Below are 18,447 nucleotides of genomic sequence, written 5' to 3'. Positions count from 1 at the left end.
GTGCAGTGTCAGCAAACAAAGACACAATGTAGCTTAGTTAGCCTATATTTCTACAAAAATGGTGGGAAAAACTAAGTTCTGATAGTGACGATAAAGATTGTTCACGATATAATATAAGAGGTTTTTGTTTTCCCTCTTTGTCGTTTCGTTTCTAAGCAAAGTGACACTTGAACAGTTGTTCTACAGAGCAAAGGCACATTATGTTTTTATAAACGTTTGTGAACAAACAATATTGATTACAATGTGCCTGAAAATAGTTGCCACTTGTGTACCCGAAGCTTGTCATATAGCGCCTGAATAGACTGAACAAGGTCGCGTAAGATCGTGCGACCGTCACAGCTCTTTGAAATCAATATGCCATTAAATAATGTTTAATTAAAAACACAATGGCGAAAGGTGATATAAGGCGGTATTGTGGCCTGCAGGAAGTCCGACATTTATTTACTTTGGAGAAGTTTACAAGGAGACAAAGAATAGTTGTGTTGAAATGGTGGGACCACAACTGCATATGTTTTGATAGAGACAGACTGTAGTGCGTCAGAATGATTCATGTCAGAAAAGGTGTTTTGATTTGAACGTAGCCTATTTGGCTCTTCGTAGGCAATTTCTAGCACTCAGTTCTGGAAGTTGGCCAGGGTGTATAGACATAAACATCCCATTTTTAACATGTTATGTACATTGCCTCTTAAATAGGATTTAAATTTATACTGTAACGTAAGAAACTGCAAAAATGGCCGACGCATTGTCGATGTCAATGGGTGGCAGGGTTGCGAACATTTACAAGCAAAACACAAAGCGCAGAAGATTCACTACAGTTATCAACGAAATTGAAAACAAGCGATTGACTTTTCTGAAGCGACAGATAGAAAATGACCGCAGTGTCGAACACCACAAGCTGGAAAGGTAAAAATAAAGAGTTTTCTGCGCGATTTAAATCATTGTAAAGTTTTTAAACATATGTTTTGAGACTATAACCTACCACAATTTGACAAGATCTTTTGTGCGATTTTTTTCGAAATAACTGCGGCTTACTCAGCACACTGCCTTAAACGCGGTATTTGACATACTTGTTGTAAAATTCTTTTCTCAAATTGTGTAAATTAAAGCGCAAAACGTAGTTTTTGCGGAAAAAGAAATCATGATAACTTTCCGAAGCCCAACTACTCGAGCAAGAGCAGCGCCTATTTTCTACAAAAGTCATACATTTGGAGCTAAGAGTCCTTATTCAGTAGGCTACGTTAAAAATTTCTGTTCGGACAATAACAAGTTAACAACTTGCAGAAACAACAATCACATGACAAACTCCAACGACGAGCTCAAGGCATTCCAGATTGCATTGCTTCGTCGCATTAAGTCGGTACGAGAGCAAAGCAAGTTTCACGAGGACACAAGACCGCTTCTTAACCTGGGTCGCTACGGTGGTGCCACAGTGGAGCAGGTTAAGGCCGAAAGCGAGAAGTACAAGCGCATTCGCGACCCCGCAAAGCGACGAAAAATAAAAGCAAGAATTCAACTGGAGCAGGTATGAGAATAGGAACCTATTGGTTACTGTGCGCCTGAGATAGAGTTGTAAGCCGTTAGTCGGGTCGGGTTTAGATTCGGATTGAGATTTGAGAAACTTGCTTCATTCGGGCTTTACACTCAGCACCACTTTTTTCACCAACTGTGGAGCCCAATTCGGGCTTTGTTTTTAAAATCTATCAAGTTTGGGTCTGACTTCGGGCTTATATACTTTCGGTGCCCCTGGCCTAAATTCAGCCTCGCTTTACAACTATGTTTTGAAAAATTATGTTGTTTTTTTCAGGGAAAACGAGATGGAAGAATACGGGACATAAGTCCGAATCATGCCGGAAAGCTTGCTGAAGATATTTTACAGGTAAATGTGTGTCTTACAGCATCTGTTAGCTACAAAGCTAATGTTCAGGCTCAACAGTTTAGAGGGGATTTTGAGTTAAAAAGGTACGCTAGGTCGATTTAAGGCGTCTTTTGAATCAAACTGGTCTCCCAAGCATTCCAATAGGGCAAGACGTGAATCTAGCCTGCGGTTGGATTCAACCTCACGACAGGAGTGCTTTCAGGACTATTTTCGTAAGCCTGTGTAGCTCAGTGGTGAACCCGCCGAAAGTCGAATCACCAGCACCGTTGCCTGCCTTGTATGCTGTTATAGGGGATCGCCTCTCGACCATGTAGTCGATGTATTCATCTAAGAGTTTAAATGTGTTTTTGTTTCAAGCTGTACAAGATCGAGGAACGTAAGCCCATTAATACTTGGAACAAATCGCATCACGACGTCGCAAATCTTGATGACATCAGAGAGGTTACAGGTCATAATTATGGATCGTACGCCACCCCTGAACTGGTTTGTATCAAACTGTAACAAACTTTTATTGATTTAAATTCATTTACGTGATCTAATTTTGATTTTAGAACTGGGCCGGACCACTAATATCGGGCTCCTGCCGGGTATAGCCGTGCCTGACTTATCACATTTTTAGGCCTATTTTTGCTATTCATAAAACAAATTTGGGTTCGCATCCACATGTTAGGCTGTGATTACATCTCTGGTCAATTCAACCTACATAAAACTTACCACAATTGTTTTTTATTGGATCTAATAACACCGAGAAATGATCACTGTCTTAAAAAAGTTTGCGCAGTTCGATAATTCACAATACATAAGCTTTACACATTAGCAAGCGTTTCGTTTAAAACCAATGCAATATACTACTTTTGTCAACAGCTCAGCGCATCCTACCCACCGATGCAACAGCCGAGAAGACTGGTTTTGCCGCCGTTGCAAATTAAGCGATCGCTTCATCCCAACTCCAACTACTACCGTAAGATATCAGCCGACTACCACCAGAGGGAGCAAGAAGCCCTTGCTGCCAGGAGAATTCGCTCGCCCATACACAGACGGATTTCCCTGTTGGAAGAAATTACAGAGAAAGGAGATGGGACGGAAAATGAGGTCAGAGGTCATGGAGTTGATGCAGGTAAAAAGGTTCAGAAAATGTCGATTTGTATAGTTGTCAATCAATAGCAATTGAGTGTTGTAAGTCGGGCCGAGCCTATCGGGGTGGGTTAGAGCTTAGATTTTTTCCAGCTATGTGACTTCGTATTTTTACTTTAACTATTGAGGCGAATATGCATGCGCACCGGGTATGCATTGATTTGTTGCCTAAAGCCGTTCATTTTGTAGATCTTTAAGCAAACCTATAAACCAGATTGCTTATTTGTTAAATTACTTCGGATTATCTAGGATCTGGATTCGTGGGTGTCCTAATTGTAAGAATGCCCCAATATACCACAATTTTACGGGTTTAGTTATGCATGAATAATATGTATTTTGCTGTGTTTGTTAGATTTACCCATGGCACAGGAATCATTTGGAAGCTTTCCAGTTACGTCCATGCGACAATTTGATACCAAAGATCCTGAACAACGGGCAAAAGGTGACACATACGTGTGGAATCATAGCGATGCCATGAAACCTGTGAAGACAAGGAAGCAGCTCTCCGAAAGTCAAAAATTTTGGCGACAAACAGACAGTCTATTAATCAAACCAAAGCCCAGAGTTTTGTTGACGAAGATCGAATGATCGTTCCGTGGAGCATGAACCATTGGCAATAGTTCGCGTGAGATGTTTTGTACGCTGGAACCAAGTTTCCGAATGAACGAGTTAAAATAAGCTATTGGCTAAGAAATTTACTCTGACAAAGTTTTATCCATATGAAAAGCTTTGCAAACGGCAGAGTTTATTATTACAAATTGAGTTTTTGCTGAGTGAAAGCGCTAACAAAGGTACGCAGTTCATGAATCTAAATATTCCAAGCAAGAGGATGTAGGCCAATATCTGGAAGGTACAGGGTTCTTCTGACTGGAAAACGGTAACAGTTAATATAATTTGCAAGTACTACATGTACGGCTGTAGCTCAAGAGGTGTACTGCGCTATCGCTGAAATTTCAACATCACAACATATTGTCTCTAAAACTTTATTTGTATTATTGAAATATTATGTGCGTTTATATTTGAATACGTTAATAGTGATTACTCGTGTATATTGTACCACAGTGCTTTTTACAACTGTGATACGCGTACCGGCAGTGGTGCCTAATAAACGCTACAGCAGCATAACGAGAATCTCTGGTGGCAGCATACACAACTGGTTTCTGCAAGGTCTGCTCTACCAGAACATGAAAATTTTGTTATTAATGCATCACTTTTATTACCAATTAGAAAAAAAACATACTGAAACATTTTTAGTTGCTGTCATAATTATTGATTTCGTCCCTTCCATACGAGACCAACAAGGAACAGGGAGGGGAGTTGTTCGTGTGCACAAAAAAGTATCCACTTCAAAACAAATGCTACTGCGTACTATATGTTATAACGGAACGCAAACGATGCCTGCAACAAAACGATTTTTAGTACATGAAGTATATGCTACTTAAATGACATTGCCATTCAAGCAACTGCCTGCAGTGGGCTTGAGGTCCAGTTAAAAAAGCGTACAAAATTGTTAACCGACGCATGCACAGCAACTATCAATTAGCCTTGTAGCGTGTGTTGTCACCAGCCCTCAAAACTGCTGACGCGTGAAAGCCCGTAGTCTTCACAAACAGTAGCGGTTACTAGGTTGCAAACACAGCGAAACAGCGAAGTTGTTGTGTTTGCCAGTAGATTCTAAACCTACTTGGTAATTAGCCCAGAAAAACAACCAGATTTTATGCAAAAGCTCATGACTCTTTTTAGGCAAAAAGGGTCACAGGCGAACAGGAAAACAATCTGTAAAGAAAAGATTTCCAAAAAAATATGAAGTGCGGCGTACAGATATAATTAGGCACGATAGTTTAAGGCCGTTTTACTAAAGATTTTAATCCTTCTAGGAAAGAAAGATGAAATTTGCACACAAAACGTGGTTGTTGTGCTGCATTTGCATCTTGGTAATAGCTTCGGTTGTTAAAGTTTCAAATGGACAAAATAGAGGTCGCCACTCTTCGCGTTCGAGAGGTCACGAACCCCCACCAAGAAACAGAGGACGTCAAGAGAACGATGCAAGACGCAGACACGGTTTGTACAAGTGTCCTACGAAAACAAGATTTGGAAAGCATGTACCGAATATTCAGTTTACCGAATTTTTTCCACCAAATTGACCAGTTTTATAAAGATTTGGTTTCGGCCGAATAATTGATTAATATTCGACTGAAAACGAATATTTTACGAACAAAAATTTGAAGCCACACAAAACTTCATGGCTAAAATATTATGGATTTTAAAACATTACCGTTTTCCCACTGCAGGAAGAAAGTCAGTGAATCATTATCAGGCAGACATCCATGGCCCAGAGAACCTTAGAAACTGGCACTGAAACACTACTGTTTTGTGGTTTGTCTGATAGAGAAACATATGTTTGCAAGTCAAACGCTCTGCGTACGACTTCGCTTGACGTCATAAATGATTCATTTGATTCTGCCGAATTTTTTCGGCATAACTACGGAATATTCGGTTTTGGCCGAACCCAAAATGTCCAGATTCATCTCTAGTTTAAATAGGCTTTAGATACAATATTAGAATCCTTTATGCTTTCACCCACTTCGGTTTAATATTAGGGTTTAATGGGCTGAACCACAAACACCTCTTATGTAGTAAACAAAATTTGTATGGCGCAAGTGTTAAAAATATTGAACATACACCGTTTCACTCCTTAAAACGCGTGTGTTTGAATTATTATCTGGTCAAAACAACTCGACGCTTAATCCGTAACGCTGTGGTCTGCAGGTGCACCACAGGGAAGAGGACGAAACCCAATGACACGAGGTGGTCAGACGAATCGGGCTGCTGGTGGTTCGGTCTTTGGCTCATTTCTTGATCTGCTTGGAATATCATCATCGTCTCAAAGCAACTCCTTTACGTGGTCGATTGGGGATGAAAACATACAAATCAATACGGACGAGATTAGCGACTTTTTCGGCACGACGGGAAACGGTGATAACGAAGGTGCTGTAACCGAAAGTGAAGAGACAACGCCCTCTGCTAGACCTCCAGTCATAACGACACCGTCCATCGAAAATTTAAATAGACCCTGGAGAGGGGAGGGAAGTTTTACGGTAACGCTTTGTTTTAAACTTCGCGAAAAAAATATAACCACAGTTGCATGAAAGCAAGTTTTTTCGTATTCGGAAATAAGTTATCTTGCATGTATGACAACTAAAAGGCGAAAAGGTACAGTTTTGTTGTCAAAAGTAACTGACTGTTTTGATTTGTAAAAGGGAGACATGCGTTTGGGTTGCATGGACAAAAAGTGTGCAAAAGGAGTTGTGGAAATTTACAACAGAGAACATAATGCTTGGGGCCTTTTATGTGGAGCCAATTGGGGTATTGAAGAAGCTCGCGTTGTGTGCAACTACTTGCAGTTCGGGTAAACCATTTAATTGGATTTTTTCAAGTAAAAAATTCAAATATTAAGTTTGCTTTTTGAAGTGGTGGGGCTAGACGGGCCCTGAGCCTCCAAAGAAAAAAGATTCCCAAAGCGTCGCGGGGTCTGGCTGGGTTCTTTTCCAATGTGGGTTGCAACGGTGATGAGAAGACCATTACGGAATGCAGCGGAGAGCGACTGGAATCGGGAGAATGCGAACCGGATCGCGTTGCTGCAGTCACCTGTGCAGGTACACGATTATCTGAATTTCTTTCACTTAAAGTCAACAAAATGATTAATATGCAGGTAAACGGAGTACGTCCACTGAGACCATAACTTGTGGAGAATCCGAGGTTTTGTGTGGGAACCAACAAATGTGCGTACCGCCATCTTACTCTTGTGATGGAATGGCTGACTGTCCTTGGGGCACGGACGAGGAAAATTGCGCGTCAGGTAAACGTATTGAAACAAGTGCAACAAAACGTTTATAGATGCGATGGAAAATCTGAAATGTTAGGGAACTCTGATATTTTGGAACTAGGCCATAAACCAGTTTGCTATGGATGACCGCATCGCTGGTGTCTCTGTGTTTTTGTTTGACTACAATTATAACAACTAGTTTTATTGCATAGTATCCCATCTACCAATGTCTTAAATCCAAAATAAAGTCCAATTTGACATTGTCATTTAATTGATTGAAGGCTTAACCCATAAGCAATCACTCTTGACTATTTTTGACGTTCCCATTTACATTATAACTCATTGTATTGCCTGTTTTTATCGAATTGTTTGGACTCAATGAACCTGCAAAAGGTCTGTGTTTAGATGTGTATGTATAGTAAGTTATTAATGTACCTGTTAAACACTCTTTTGCCTACAAGCGTTTGAGAAGTCAAATATCCAAAAAGTGGGACTTCAGTGCTTATACTTTATTGTACACGTGCCCGGCCACAGGGTTAGCACCCCTGCAATAATGGAAAAAAATAGTGGTTTTAATATGTGCTGTACAGATTCGTGTCCGACGGGGTCTTTTTACTGCGGAAGAAGCAGCGGCAACTGCATCGCCAACTTGTTGGTTTGTGACGGGGAAAACAACTGCCCTGACGGCAGCGACGAAAGCTCATGCGGTAAGAGACGCTTCACTGGCAGTGCATGAGGTTTCAAGTATCCCAAATTTCAGTCACTTTTGGTGCAAATGGGTTTAAAGCAATTTTTCGTCGTTACTTACAGAGGATCATTTGACTCATTTTCGACGCAAACCCGAAGTGAAGCTGCCACTGGGCGAGCGACAATATAGCACTGGCTGGCGGCATGTGTCCGCCTACGCATGCGCCAAAAAGTGCAGGGAAGAGAAAAGGTTTCAATGTGCATCGTTTGACTACAACAAGGTAAAACTAAGTAGTAATACCAGTGGTATTTTTCACAATCACGTAGTTGTTGGTCACGCCAAGTTTTTCAGTTATTTTTTACAAAGAGTCAGGTTTGGGTCCTAATTTACACTCTGCCACATTTCTGTTCACTAAAGTGTCCAAACAGATTTGTTAGAAACAGTCGCACATTCCATGGATCCACATGCGGTTATATCTGTCAAATTGATTCTTACGTACAAAATTCGACACCAATGAAGACTTCAAAAATATGTAAAGGCCTTTATGTAAGGCCAGAACCATAAAATATTTTTAAATTCAACATTACAGGACCAAAAGATGACCTAATTTTTAAGCAAGGTGACACATTCTATGACCTTTACCTTAATATCAGTACCTTGCTACGCCCAAATGTGTCTATTACACGATTGGTGCCACATACCCTGGCCTATAATAAGCCTTCTACGCTAAAACACATTATTCTATCAACCAACAGGCAAAACATGAGTGTCATATGTCAACGCAATCCAATGATGACCTCGGCTTGATAGTTCCTTCGTCCAATGTAAGGAAGAACTGGATTCACTTCGAAATGAGGAGACTTAACAACTGCCGCCAGTTTCTTTGTGGTGACCAATGCATTTCCACCAACAACGTCTGCGACGGAATAATGCAGTGCCTGGATGGAACTGACGAACAAAACTGTGGTATGGTTTTCGTCTTGTTACCTGAAATAGTAACTAACTTAATCCTATTTACTACATTGATTCTAGGAATCATTCGCTATTCTGTTGACATTCTTGTGACGATTTCCACCTTTTATACTACATATCTCTTGTTTGGAAACGTTTATTTACAGGTTAAAATAGAAACGTTTATTTCCAGCTTATATAAAACAAATATAATTCACCTGTAAGCATAAGGATATTCAATGTCTAAAAGGGTAACACAAAATGGATTAAAATTATACAAGGCTAATAGTTCTTATTCCTTAACTGAAATAGCAACTCCACTGATTGTTTTTGATCGGAATATATAGGCTTAGTATTACTTTTGTTTCGTTAGATTTGTTTATTCTAAAATGTTAATCTCTGCTAGGCTTTCAGTTGAGGAATGATCGAAGTAACTATTAGGTTTTTCTAATTTTAATCCCTTTTATTGCTCTCTTTAGGCACTGAAGATGCTTTTTTAGTTAAATAAATTTGTCCTTTTAACATTGTCAACTGATTATAACCAGGATATAACCATTTCCCAACCTGTGACATACATGTAATGAAAGGTGGAGTTCGTTGCAACAATGGCAATAGAATAGGGAATGATTCCCAGGAGCAATTTTACAATGCACTTTCCAGAACCCGAAAGAGCTGACATTCCAGTGAACGCGGTTCTCCGTTTAGCGGCAGGACCTTCAGCGTTCGAAGGCCGCTTGGAGATTAGCGCAGGAGATTCAGATTTCGGTCTTATTTGCGACGTTGGTTGGACAATCAACGAAGCAAATGTAGCTTGCCGACAGCTGGGCTTTCGGTATGTTTGTTTAAATAACGAATACACTCTATAGTCTCATTTTATTTTATATGCACTTGTTCGTCACAGAAGAGGAGCCTTTATGGAATTGACTGGCCAGTTCTTTTCGCGCACTAACTTAGGTTATAAGTTAAGTGGAGTGCGATGCAGAGGAAGCGAATCATCATTGAGGGATTGCCAACACGATGGATGGAACCTTGCGACTTGTAACATGGACCACGAGGCCGGCGTTGTCTGCAAAGGTAGGGCTTGCATTTTTGTTGCTAAGTGAAAGGACGTCTGTAATGCGTAGAGCCAGAATTGTGTTTCTGTCAATTCGTCTTTTGTGTTGCAGTATTGTGAGCGCTTGTTCTTTAAGAGATCACTTCACTGTGGCAAATTTGCGTACAGTTTGCGCGGTTAGTGCGGGATATGTCAGTGCGGGATATTTCTTCAGGCACAAGTGGTTGATTGGTAAATGCCAGCAATCGCAAACTTCTTTCGTAAAGCACACGTAACATTATTGGTGTTGACCTGTGTTGTTGACGAGGGCAGTCAATTTTGGAAATGGTGCTGTGCGCATGGGTAGTGTATTTTGCGCCAAAGAAAAAATACTTGAAAAAAGCTTGTTCTGTTAGTTTCTGGGCAGCCGCCAAAAGGCCATGAGGTTCCAGTAACGCATGCACAACAAAAAACGCATGCACAACAAAATCGCAGTGTGACATGAACTTCGATGTCACTCGATACAATAGTTCAGTGCGACACAATATTGTTTTGGTAAACGCCCCGGAAAATTTACTAAATACGATAGTCGCTGCTTGCGGAGCTTTTAAAATCAAATGCAGTATCGTGCTTTGCGTAGGGGACCCAGCTCCTACTTCAGCAACAGTTGAAACAACGACAAGAAGAAGAAGAAAAATCACAACCACCGTGCCTCCTACAACCACAACACCTCGACCTGTTGTAACACGCCCACCAGCGCCATTATGCGGAAATATGCCACCACACGAACCTCACATCAGAAGTCGTGTTGTTGGTGGATTAAACGCAGACGCTCATGAATGGCCGTGGCAGGTTTTGTGAAAGTGATACTGCATTTTAGTTTTCGGTGTAAGATAAAACGCTTTTACAGGTTGGAATATGGCTTCCGTGGCAGTTCAAGTGTGGAGGAAGTCTTATTGATAGCTGCTGGGTACTCACTGCTGCACATTGTTTCACGTAAGCAAAGCAAATTATCACCATTTGTCATGAGCGAATTTCTTTCAGAGTTTACAACACAACGCAGAGGCCATCAATGCAAATTGACAGAGATCTTATTAAAACTTGTCTTAATAAAACAAACAATCTTTGATCATAAACACAACTTTCAAAGTACCGGTGTATATAGAATACATCATACAGACGTTACATACCTGGCATTCACCTTTTTTCCTAAGTGCTTTATATACCGTGTTTTACAGTTCGATTGACAAGCTGCACTAAGATAAAAAAAGAGATTATTGAAACGTCTGCATGATGTATTCGATATACACCAGTACTTTGACATTTATGTTTATGATTAAATTACTTTATGTAGTGTTCCTAAACAATCTTTGATTTGTTTTCTTCATTCCTTTGTTTTGCGAATAAAGTGAGTTGATATTAGGACGATTTTTCAATTTACCCAGTTTTTAACTTAACTCACAATCTTTGGTTTGTACATTTTAGACGAAGCTACCAGTTATCGTCGTACACAATACGTTTGGGCGACCACCAGACAAAGGTCTCGGACCGAACAGAACAAGACTTCAAAATCAAACGAATCATCTCACACAGCCGATACAGCACGAACACCAATGACAACGATATAGCTTTACTTGAGGTAGAGCAATTCAGTTTGATTTGCCTCCTATTTTTAATAGAAACCTTTTTTAATACGTGCAGCTGCAGTCACGAAACGGGCGCTGTGCGATCTTCAACGAATATGTTAAGCCAGTTTGCGTTCCATCGTCCTCCAAATCGTTTCCCGATGACCACAAGTGTCACATCATCGGTTGGGGACAAACGGAATCTGACAGTAAGTATTGAACTTTAGAAACATTTGCAGCAATGTTTGGGTTTGATGCCTTTCATTCTAGACCAGTGGTTCTACACCTGGTGGTAGTTACCCCCGAAGGTGTAATAAACACTTTTCAAAGGGTAATCTACTATTTTCATTATCATTTTTTTTAGTTTTTTAATGTATGACGTTTATCTGGTTGTTATGAAGGGTAACGACAACAAAATGTTAAAAAAAACTACTGCCCTGGACCATAAACCTGTTTGAGGGCATTCTAAAACATAAGTATATTTTAAACATCTGCACCAAAACGCAGCAAGCCAAAACACAAGTTTCGAAACGTTTGTTTCAAGACTAAAATCGGCTAGCTTTAGCACAAAGAACAAACATATTTCGCTTATGCAAGCAACTTCAGTGTCTAAAAGTGCAACACAAAAGGGATTAAAAATCAAGCCAGGCATTCAAAAATATTTCAAACACCACCAACCCTCAACGGCCTGACAGACAAAACTGACCAGAAAAAATAGTGTAACTGTTCTTTATTTTTTCCCACTATTTTCGCACTTATCTGTTTACAGGCAAAGTTCCCTTTACCGACGTTTTGCAAGAAGCTACGGTGCCTCTTATCAACCGCGCAGACTGCATCAGGCAAAGTGAATACAGAACTGCTTTGACTGTCAACATGCTTTGCGCTGGATACATGCACGGTGGAATCGACACATGCCAAGGCGACTCAGGAGGACCGCTTCTTTGCTACGACAATACCACGAGTAAGCAAACAACTCTTTACGTTTGGCTTCTGCTTAAAATGTTAAATATCTGAGAACAAATTTGTTTTGCAGGGTCATATTATGTTTGGGGCGTGGTAAGTTGGGGCCATGGGTGTGCGCGTCCCTTGGCCCCTGGGGTTTACACAAAAGTCAACAACTACCATCGGTGGATCACATCCATTACTGGACTTTCTCTTTGATGTTTATTTGCAAAGCGTTTTTGATTTCTAACAATCTGTCCATGCGATATGTAAACTACATTGAAGCAAATACAAGAAACACAGCTTGAAAACTAATTTAAGTGAAAGGCAATATACAGAGCCAAAAACGTGGTAGCGATAGCCATCAAGGCAAAAGCTGTTTCCATGAAGACTTTGTTGCGGGTGTCTTTAGCCGAGTTGTATCGCATGTAGTCCAGAAAACCAGGTAAGGAGGCGTTAAATGCTCCACGATTGGCATGAGGAAAGGGTACAGATGGAACCTCGTGACCCAAGAAATCGCACAAGGGTTTCCATCCCTCCTTAACATTGAATTTAAGCAATCGATTCTCTGGCACTTGCTTTTCGACTAGAGCGTTATGGGCAAGGTAGGCGTGCTGGCATAAAACAGAACTGAGACCAAAAGAAAGAGAATGCACTCCTGTGGAAAATCGGCCACTAGATAAGCTGTCATTGACCAGGCGCATGATTTCGTAACGACGACGCGCTGTGTGCGAGAGAAGACGAAAAAACTGCACGAAAAAGTTCCAGTTCAACGTCTGCAATCGAAGGCATGCGTCAAAGTGGAAATAAGGATAATAAAGTTTTTACATATTTTTTGCGTAACAAATCAAGGTACAATTGCGATCAGAAAATTATTAGCGCTAAAGTTTCGTACATCTGCTTAAAAAAATTCGTGAATAGATGATTGATCAGTACATCATAAACTCAAAACAAAGTAGGCTAAAACTCTAAAAACCAATAACTTACATCGCGACTCTTCTCATAACTCTTGTACCAAACATGTTCATTGTCCCTTACACACAAGACCACCTGTGCCAACCAAAAAATACTCCTCGTAAAATGTATAACCATCAAATGCCTTTCACCCCTTTTGCAAACCCTTTTAACATTTCTGTACAATAAGTTCTTGGGTATAGCAAGATAAGTCGCCTTGACTGTACAAAAACACTTCATTCACACAAACCTTGCTCTCAGGAAATGCTTGGGCAACTTCTGGGGCAAGAACGGCGCTTGGTCCATCGGTAACAGCATCACAGTATTGCAGCATCTTTTAAAAACAAAAAAGAAAACAGTGAAAAAATGTTTTCACAATATTTCGAATATAAGTGCAAAATAAAGCTGTAGGCAATTCGAAACAATTCTTACAAAACTTTTGAAAATAAAAAACTTTCAACTTGGAAATAAACGTTTGGGCAGTTACTACCTAACACATTAAAGCCATACAAAATCTTTATACTGCTAAATCTGACGCCTTGTTTGCTGATGCTGAAGGCCAAGACAAGTTAATTCTATTTTGCATTAGTTCCTCTAAAAGTGTTAACATTTTTGTGATACTTACCTTTTGTAACTGGACGATAGGATCTGCATTTGTCTGAAGCAAATCTTCCCAAGCCATTGGGCCACCACACACAGCATTCAGTTGTTCTGAGACATCCCAAACATTGTAACCGAGTGTTTCAAGTGCTTGTTTTAAAGTCTTTGTACCAGTTTTGTACAAACCGGCTACCACTACCCGCATTTTAGCAGCTTAGTTACTTTCACTATTTAAACAAAAACAAAATCCTGCCTCACTGACTGGCTTCAAACAAAAACGCTACTGGTGAGACACTAAAGTGTTTTCAGTGTGCAGACACACTATAAAGCTGAATTGATTACACTGTTTGGGGCATATTGCGCCGACAGCCTTGCAGATGTGCCGTTGGATGCTGTGTTTACCAAAGCGCGGTAAACGACACCAGATTATGGTCGTTGTTACAAGATTATGTTCAAACAACTGATATAAAACTCTCTTCATCTGGCTCTTGTTGCAAACTTTAATTCCAACAAATCTTGAAAACAGAACCAATGCAATCTGCAAAAGCTATTACAGCTACATTGCTTGTGAACTGTTTAGCAAAAGTATATCACGTGATTTTGCAGCAGATATTTACGACGGACTAGCTATAAAAGGTTAAATGGATAGCGACGATATTAAAGATACGTTGATAACACTGGCGGTTTACACATTTGGTACATATTACACAGGACATTGAACACATCATATAGTTTGAAGTTACAGTTGATTTTTCTTACTAAACCAAACCACAGATTTTTCTTACCAAACCAAACCACTACGGCAGGGGTGTGCAACCTTTGTTACTGTGGGGCCAAATACAATTACCACGATTAGACCGCGGCCCGCACCTGTGTACAACACAAGGTGATTTTACTTTGTTGCTTACCAAATATGCTTAACTACAAGTAAAATTCGCATTTGATTCTAGCCACATATGGCCTGGTCGCAGAAAAATAGCACAGGGCGCAATAATCTTCTCAATAATATACAGTAGTTGGACTCGTTTGTCAGTACATTTGAAATCCAAGCGTCTCTGCGGGCCGCACAACCTTTAATCAAGGGCCACATTTGGCCCGCTGGCCTCAGGTTGCCCACCCCTGCACTACGACAATGCTTCGTTTAGGAGGTATCGGAACTGAACTGAACGATGCATTGGATGACCGTCTATCTAGTTTAACGTTTATCGTTCTAAGTTTTGGTTCCCATTTGGAATCTAAAAGCGACTCGGATTGGTCATTCGGGACGGCAGTCGGCCATTTTCAACTCTCGTTGTCGACTCGTGATGTGACGAAACCGCCCCAGTTCCGTTTCTATTTGAATGATGTTCATCAGTTCGACGTTGGGGATGACGAGATGTGACTCTGGTTTCTAAACGTCTCAAGTGGCTTAGACTTTGTGTGCCACTTTTGTGTACCAAATCCTGCGTATCTGTAGTTTAAATAAGAATCACATTATCTTCAAAACAGTGAAAATGACAAACAAAGCACACATGGTGCTACATCTAAGGCGGTAAACATCACACGTACTGGGATCAGCCCTGCTTGGGAGAACGGCTTGATTCGGTATAATGCAATCAATGGGCATGGAGTACGACATGGTGCTACAGTCGGAATGTTTTGCAGGCAATTGTAAAATAAACAAACAATTATTTTGTGGCGTTTGGGAGTAATCTAGATCAGAAAACCTATGAGGAAAATGTACTTGCATTTATGTACCTTAACATTATAGCTACAGGTTGGGTATTCGTTTAGCTAACATTGTAACACAATTTGCTAATCCAAACTTTTACGCCAGTTTCTACAACGTACATCGCACTTACCACGTTGTTGCGAAACTTTGTGTGAAAGGGTTTTCGGGTAAGCTCTCAAGGGTGGTGGACGGTTATCACCATTCGAGTCTCTGTCTCTTGATTTTAACAAACCATTTCTGTGTGGCATCGGAGGCTGCGTACAGGAAATAGTTCGGCCTGGCCTGTGTCTATTCTGCCGGGGCACGTCCACAGCGTTTTCAATCTCGTTGCTGTAGATCGGAATGGTATTTTCCGGACCGTGCTTTTCATGAGTGCTTCGCCTCTTAATGTTGTTATATTTGTGCTGGTTCCATGAGAAATTGCGTGACTCTGGCAACTCCGTTGGTTTAAAGTGATGGTCAGTGGTAGGTGGATATGGTGGAGGTCGAAACGTTTCGTGTCTGTGTTCGTAAGGAGGCGGAGGAAGATCAGGAGCTGATGGGGCGGGTCCACAAGCCATGTCGATTCTTTCAAACGGATCTACTTCATTCTGTTTCAGAAATAAGTAAATATTTTTTTTGTGTCCATTCAAATCAAGGGTAATTTGAAGGCTTTGAGTTAAATTAATCTCAACTAATTAATACTTGCAGACCTTACATGTGGCAAATTGGGATCAAGATCAGTAAACTTGGTGACTTGATTGCTTGCGCTTTCTTTATTCATTTTCTTCTTTTTTCTTCGTTTTTTGTGCATGTGCCGTACGATGAAAATCACGATAGCCAATGCAATCAGCAATCCTATGACCAGTCCCACGATGTGAACAGTGCTCATACTTGAAGACTGACTATTGGTGTTTCCATCGTTGTAGTTGTTATTGTTTAAATTATCTAAGCACGAATCAGGGTGAAAAGTTTGCAGAGCATAGGATAAAGTTAAGAGAATTTAAGTTTCTGTTACTTGTATGGGTGTTCTTCTTCTTCGATGTCTTCTTCGGACGTTGTGTGACAGGAGTTTCAAAGGATTTTTTTGCTAATACAAAAACAAATTTCTTTCATTTCATGTAAAAGAGCAATGCTTAACCAATCGTTGATACACTTTTATAGTAAGGCATATTAATTTAACACTTCCGAATCCAGCCGTTGGTATACAATATGAGGAATTTCTGAAAGGAATTTTGATTACATTTTCGTGCCAACAAACATATCTAAACCCCAAAATTTCAGGTAACCTCGTTTATACAGAAAGTACAACTTAAAAAGGTATTGTGTATAGGTTTGGTGCACAGAAAACAGTTTACCGTAAAATCCAGGCTTTTTGGTTGTCGCCTTGAAGCTAATCATAAACCCGGCCATATTACTCCTCCCCGGCTGTGCTTGAAAGTCAATCCGTAATTTACGACCTGCACCAACAAATGATTACAATCTTATAAGCCAGGGTCAGTTAACAGGCCTCGATTTGGCATACCTTGCGATACAATGTCACCAGGCGTGTTTTTCCCGCAAAACTTTGCTTGTGACACTCCGATGGTTTCATCAATGATTTCAACATAATCGGAAGCACAGTGAGCAGGATCATCTGCATGCAAATCTAATCCTTTGAAAGCAATTTGAACTCGTTGACCTTTGGCGGCCTGCAATCTATAGAAAATGTATCAAATTAAGCCAAACAGCTTTAATGTATATATTACTGTTTTGACATATGTTTTGAAATATATATTAATACATATTATTATCAAATTCAGATTTAGCCAAACAGCAACCAACGTTTCATAAAAATGAGAAAAAACGACACTTTTGCAGTTATCTGTAAATCTTTAAAAATATATTTAATTTACTTGATGTTATTCAAATATTATTATGGCATTACAATGTCTTGCCGCAGGCGGCGATGACTTTTTGATAACGTGAAGTTATTTTGGCTGTTTTTAATCTACCCGATATAACTCAAATAGTGTTGAAACCACAGACACTAGCCGTGTTCGGTATCACCATATGCTTGGTACGTTTTGTGGCAATCTGTTGCATTCGTGTTTACTTTACCTCCATGTACATCGCGAATCCTTCACGTAAAGCGCTTTAGGGTAACCTCGGCTGTGAAAGTTTCTCCATTTCGCTCCTGCTTCCACGCGTTGAACACAAAACCCTGCCAACCAGAAGAATTTAAAAACTCCACACCCGAAAAATAAAAAAACTTGCACGCTAACGCCTTATCCTTGAAATAAGTGACTCGCGCATTTTTAGTTTGCGAGAAAAAAGCTGTTAGTTAGTCCAATTGAATCAGAATTGGCACAATCTATTGTGCTGTCACGCAATGTCTACCAAGTTGGATATTTTGCTTCAGCTACAATTTTATGAGCATTTTCTACGGTGTAGTTTTATTAGCTAATATGTTGTTTAATGCTATTGCAATCTTAGGATTGCGGAAGCCATTTTTAATGAAACAAGCAAACAAAACAAAGGTCAAAGTAAGTTTAGAAACTTGTAATAATAATAATCAGCTTGATGCCGGTGCGCGAAGTTTAACAAAAAATGTTTCACCACTGAAGCGAGTGTATGTATCTAAAGACCAACTTTCAGTTAAATAAATAATTTTTTTATAGAAATCAATATAAGTTGAAAACTTACACGTCACCGCCTGTACCGGGGCTCCCCCGTCGTCACGCTTCAGCAAAGGTTTGACCGCAAAAGTAACAGAAACAAATAGATGCAAGAAAACACTAATGTATTCGGGCCACATTGAATTCGATTTCAGGCCACATTAAAAGGTTTTAAAACAGCTTGCCAGATCGTCATTTACATTCTACCTAATATTATAACTATGCCTATACTATAGCACATGCCGTGTTTAAAATTTCTACGTAATGTGCTTTTGTTGAACTCCATTACGACGTGCTAACAATTAGTTCTTCAAGCCTACTCACTGGTGAATCTATGTTCTGTATCAGTAAAGTTAATTCACTAGACTTCAATAGCTATAATTGCCAACCTGGAAATGTTCAATCGCGCTAAGAAAAACGTAATCACAAATTGTTCTCGGCAACTCTAACGCTTCATTATCTTCACGTTAT

At 40.0% G+C, this 18,447-nt stretch overlaps 4 protein-coding genes across 4 annotated transcripts; 2 read left to right on the top strand and 2 right to left on the bottom strand.

Annotated features, from left to right (window-relative positions):
* Positions 1-701: 701 nt before the first annotated feature.
* Positions 702-4,134, top strand: LOC145229298 (uncharacterized). The gene is made up of 6 exons (XM_080094611.1): positions 702-903; positions 1,282-1,522; positions 1,805-1,876; positions 2,234-2,359; positions 2,741-2,993; positions 3,363-4,134. The coding sequence occupies exons 1-6, from the start codon at positions 731-733 to the stop codon at positions 3,596-3,598; spliced, it is 1,101 nt and encodes a 366-aa protein (XP_079950737.1). The 5' UTR covers positions 702-730; the 3' UTR covers positions 3,599-4,134.
* A 759-nt stretch (positions 4,135-4,893) lies between these two features.
* LOC145228173 (neurotrypsin-like) lies at positions 4,894-12,294 on the top strand. Its single transcript, XM_080093174.1, has 17 exons — positions 4,894-5,071; positions 5,780-6,108; positions 6,271-6,419; positions 6,482-6,666; positions 6,723-6,869; positions 7,427-7,543; positions 7,647-7,804; positions 8,280-8,490; positions 8,557-8,620; positions 9,110-9,307; positions 9,377-9,549; positions 10,149-10,360; positions 10,419-10,504; positions 10,994-11,147; positions 11,210-11,342; positions 11,903-12,094; positions 12,167-12,294. Exons 1-17 carry the CDS (start codon positions 4,897-4,899, stop codon positions 12,292-12,294), a joined length of 2,811 nt encoding a protein of 936 aa, XP_079949300.1. The 5' UTR covers positions 4,894-4,896.
* On the bottom strand, positions 12,266-14,058 carry LOC145228938 (uncharacterized). Its single transcript, XM_080094161.1, has 4 exons — positions 13,655-14,058; positions 13,280-13,363; positions 13,063-13,125; positions 12,266-12,851 (listed from the first exon to the last, which is right to left on the bottom strand). Exons 1-4 carry the CDS (start codon positions 13,832-13,834, stop codon positions 12,387-12,389), a joined length of 792 nt encoding a protein of 263 aa, XP_079950287.1. The 5' UTR covers positions 13,835-14,058; the 3' UTR covers positions 12,266-12,386.
* A 53-nt stretch (positions 14,059-14,111) lies between these two features.
* On the bottom strand, positions 14,112-18,423 carry LOC145228937 (uncharacterized). The gene is made up of 8 exons (XM_080094160.1): positions 18,005-18,423; positions 17,420-17,522; positions 16,845-17,017; positions 16,678-16,779; positions 16,338-16,409; positions 16,038-16,267; positions 15,471-15,930; positions 14,112-15,079 (listed from the first exon to the last, which is right to left on the bottom strand). The coding sequence occupies exons 1-8, from the start codon at positions 18,114-18,116 to the stop codon at positions 14,865-14,867; spliced, it is 1,467 nt and encodes a 488-aa protein (XP_079950286.1). The 5' UTR covers positions 18,117-18,423; the 3' UTR covers positions 14,112-14,864.
* Between the last annotated feature and the right edge of the window lie 24 nt (positions 18,424-18,447).

Source organism: Phallusia mammillata, chromosome 5 (genome assembly GCF_965637545.1).
Source record: "Phallusia mammillata chromosome 5, kaPhaMamm4.hap1.1, whole genome shotgun sequence".
NCBI classification, from domain to species: Eukaryota; Metazoa; Chordata; class Ascidiacea; order Phlebobranchia; family Ascidiidae; genus Phallusia; species Phallusia mammillata.
The sequence above is the reverse complement of the archived record's forward strand: the minus strand, read 5'-3'. Positions and strand labels throughout refer to the sequence as shown.

Excerpts from the sequence above, each read along its gene's own strand:
- LOC145229298 (XM_080094611.1), top strand. The coding sequence starts at position 731 with ATGGCCGACGCATTGTCGATGTCAATGGGTGGCAGGGTTGCGAACATT. Across the intron at positions 1,877-2,233 it reads TTGCTGAAGATATTTTACAG|CTGTACAAGATCGAGGAACG; the intron begins GTAAATGTGTGT and ends TTTTGTTTCAAG. Across the intron at positions 2,994-3,362 it reads AGGTCATGGAGTTGATGCAG|ATTTACCCATGGCACAGGAA; the intron begins GTAAAAAGGTTC and ends TGTGTTTGTTAG.
- LOC145228173 (XM_080093174.1), top strand. The coding sequence starts at position 4,897 with ATGAAATTTGCACACAAAACGTGGTTGTTGTGCTGCATTTGCATCTTG. Across the intron at positions 6,420-6,481 it reads TGCAACTACTTGCAGTTCGG|TGGTGGGGCTAGACGGGCCC; the intron begins GTAAACCATTTA and ends TGCTTTTTGAAG. Across the intron at positions 9,308-9,376 it reads TGCCGACAGCTGGGCTTTCG|AAGAGGAGCCTTTATGGAAT; the intron begins GTATGTTTGTTT and ends TGTTCGTCACAG.
- LOC145228938 (XM_080094161.1), bottom strand. The coding sequence starts at position 13,834 with ATGCGGGTAGTGGTAGCCGGTTTGTACAAAACTGGTACAAAGACTTTA. Across the intron at positions 13,364-13,654 it reads CTATCGTCCAGTTACAAAAG|ATGCTGCAATACTGTGATGC; the intron begins GTAAGTATCACA and ends TGTTTTTAAAAG. Across the intron at positions 12,852-13,062 it reads GTTATGAGAAGAGTCGCGAT|ACGTTGAACTGGAACTTTTT; the intron begins GTAAGTTATTGG and ends CTTCGATTGCAG.
- LOC145228937 (XM_080094160.1), bottom strand. The coding sequence starts at position 18,116 with ATGTGGCCCGAATACATTAGTGTTTTCTTGCATCTATTTGTTTCTGTT. Across the intron at positions 16,780-16,844 it reads TGGTGACATTGTATCGCAAG|GTCGTAAATTACGGATTGAC; the intron begins GTATGCCAAATC and ends TTGTTGGTGCAG. Across the intron at positions 15,080-15,470 it reads CAAAGTTTCGCAACAACGTG|ATACGCAGGATTTGGTACAC; the intron begins GTAAGTGCGATG and ends TTTAAACTACAG.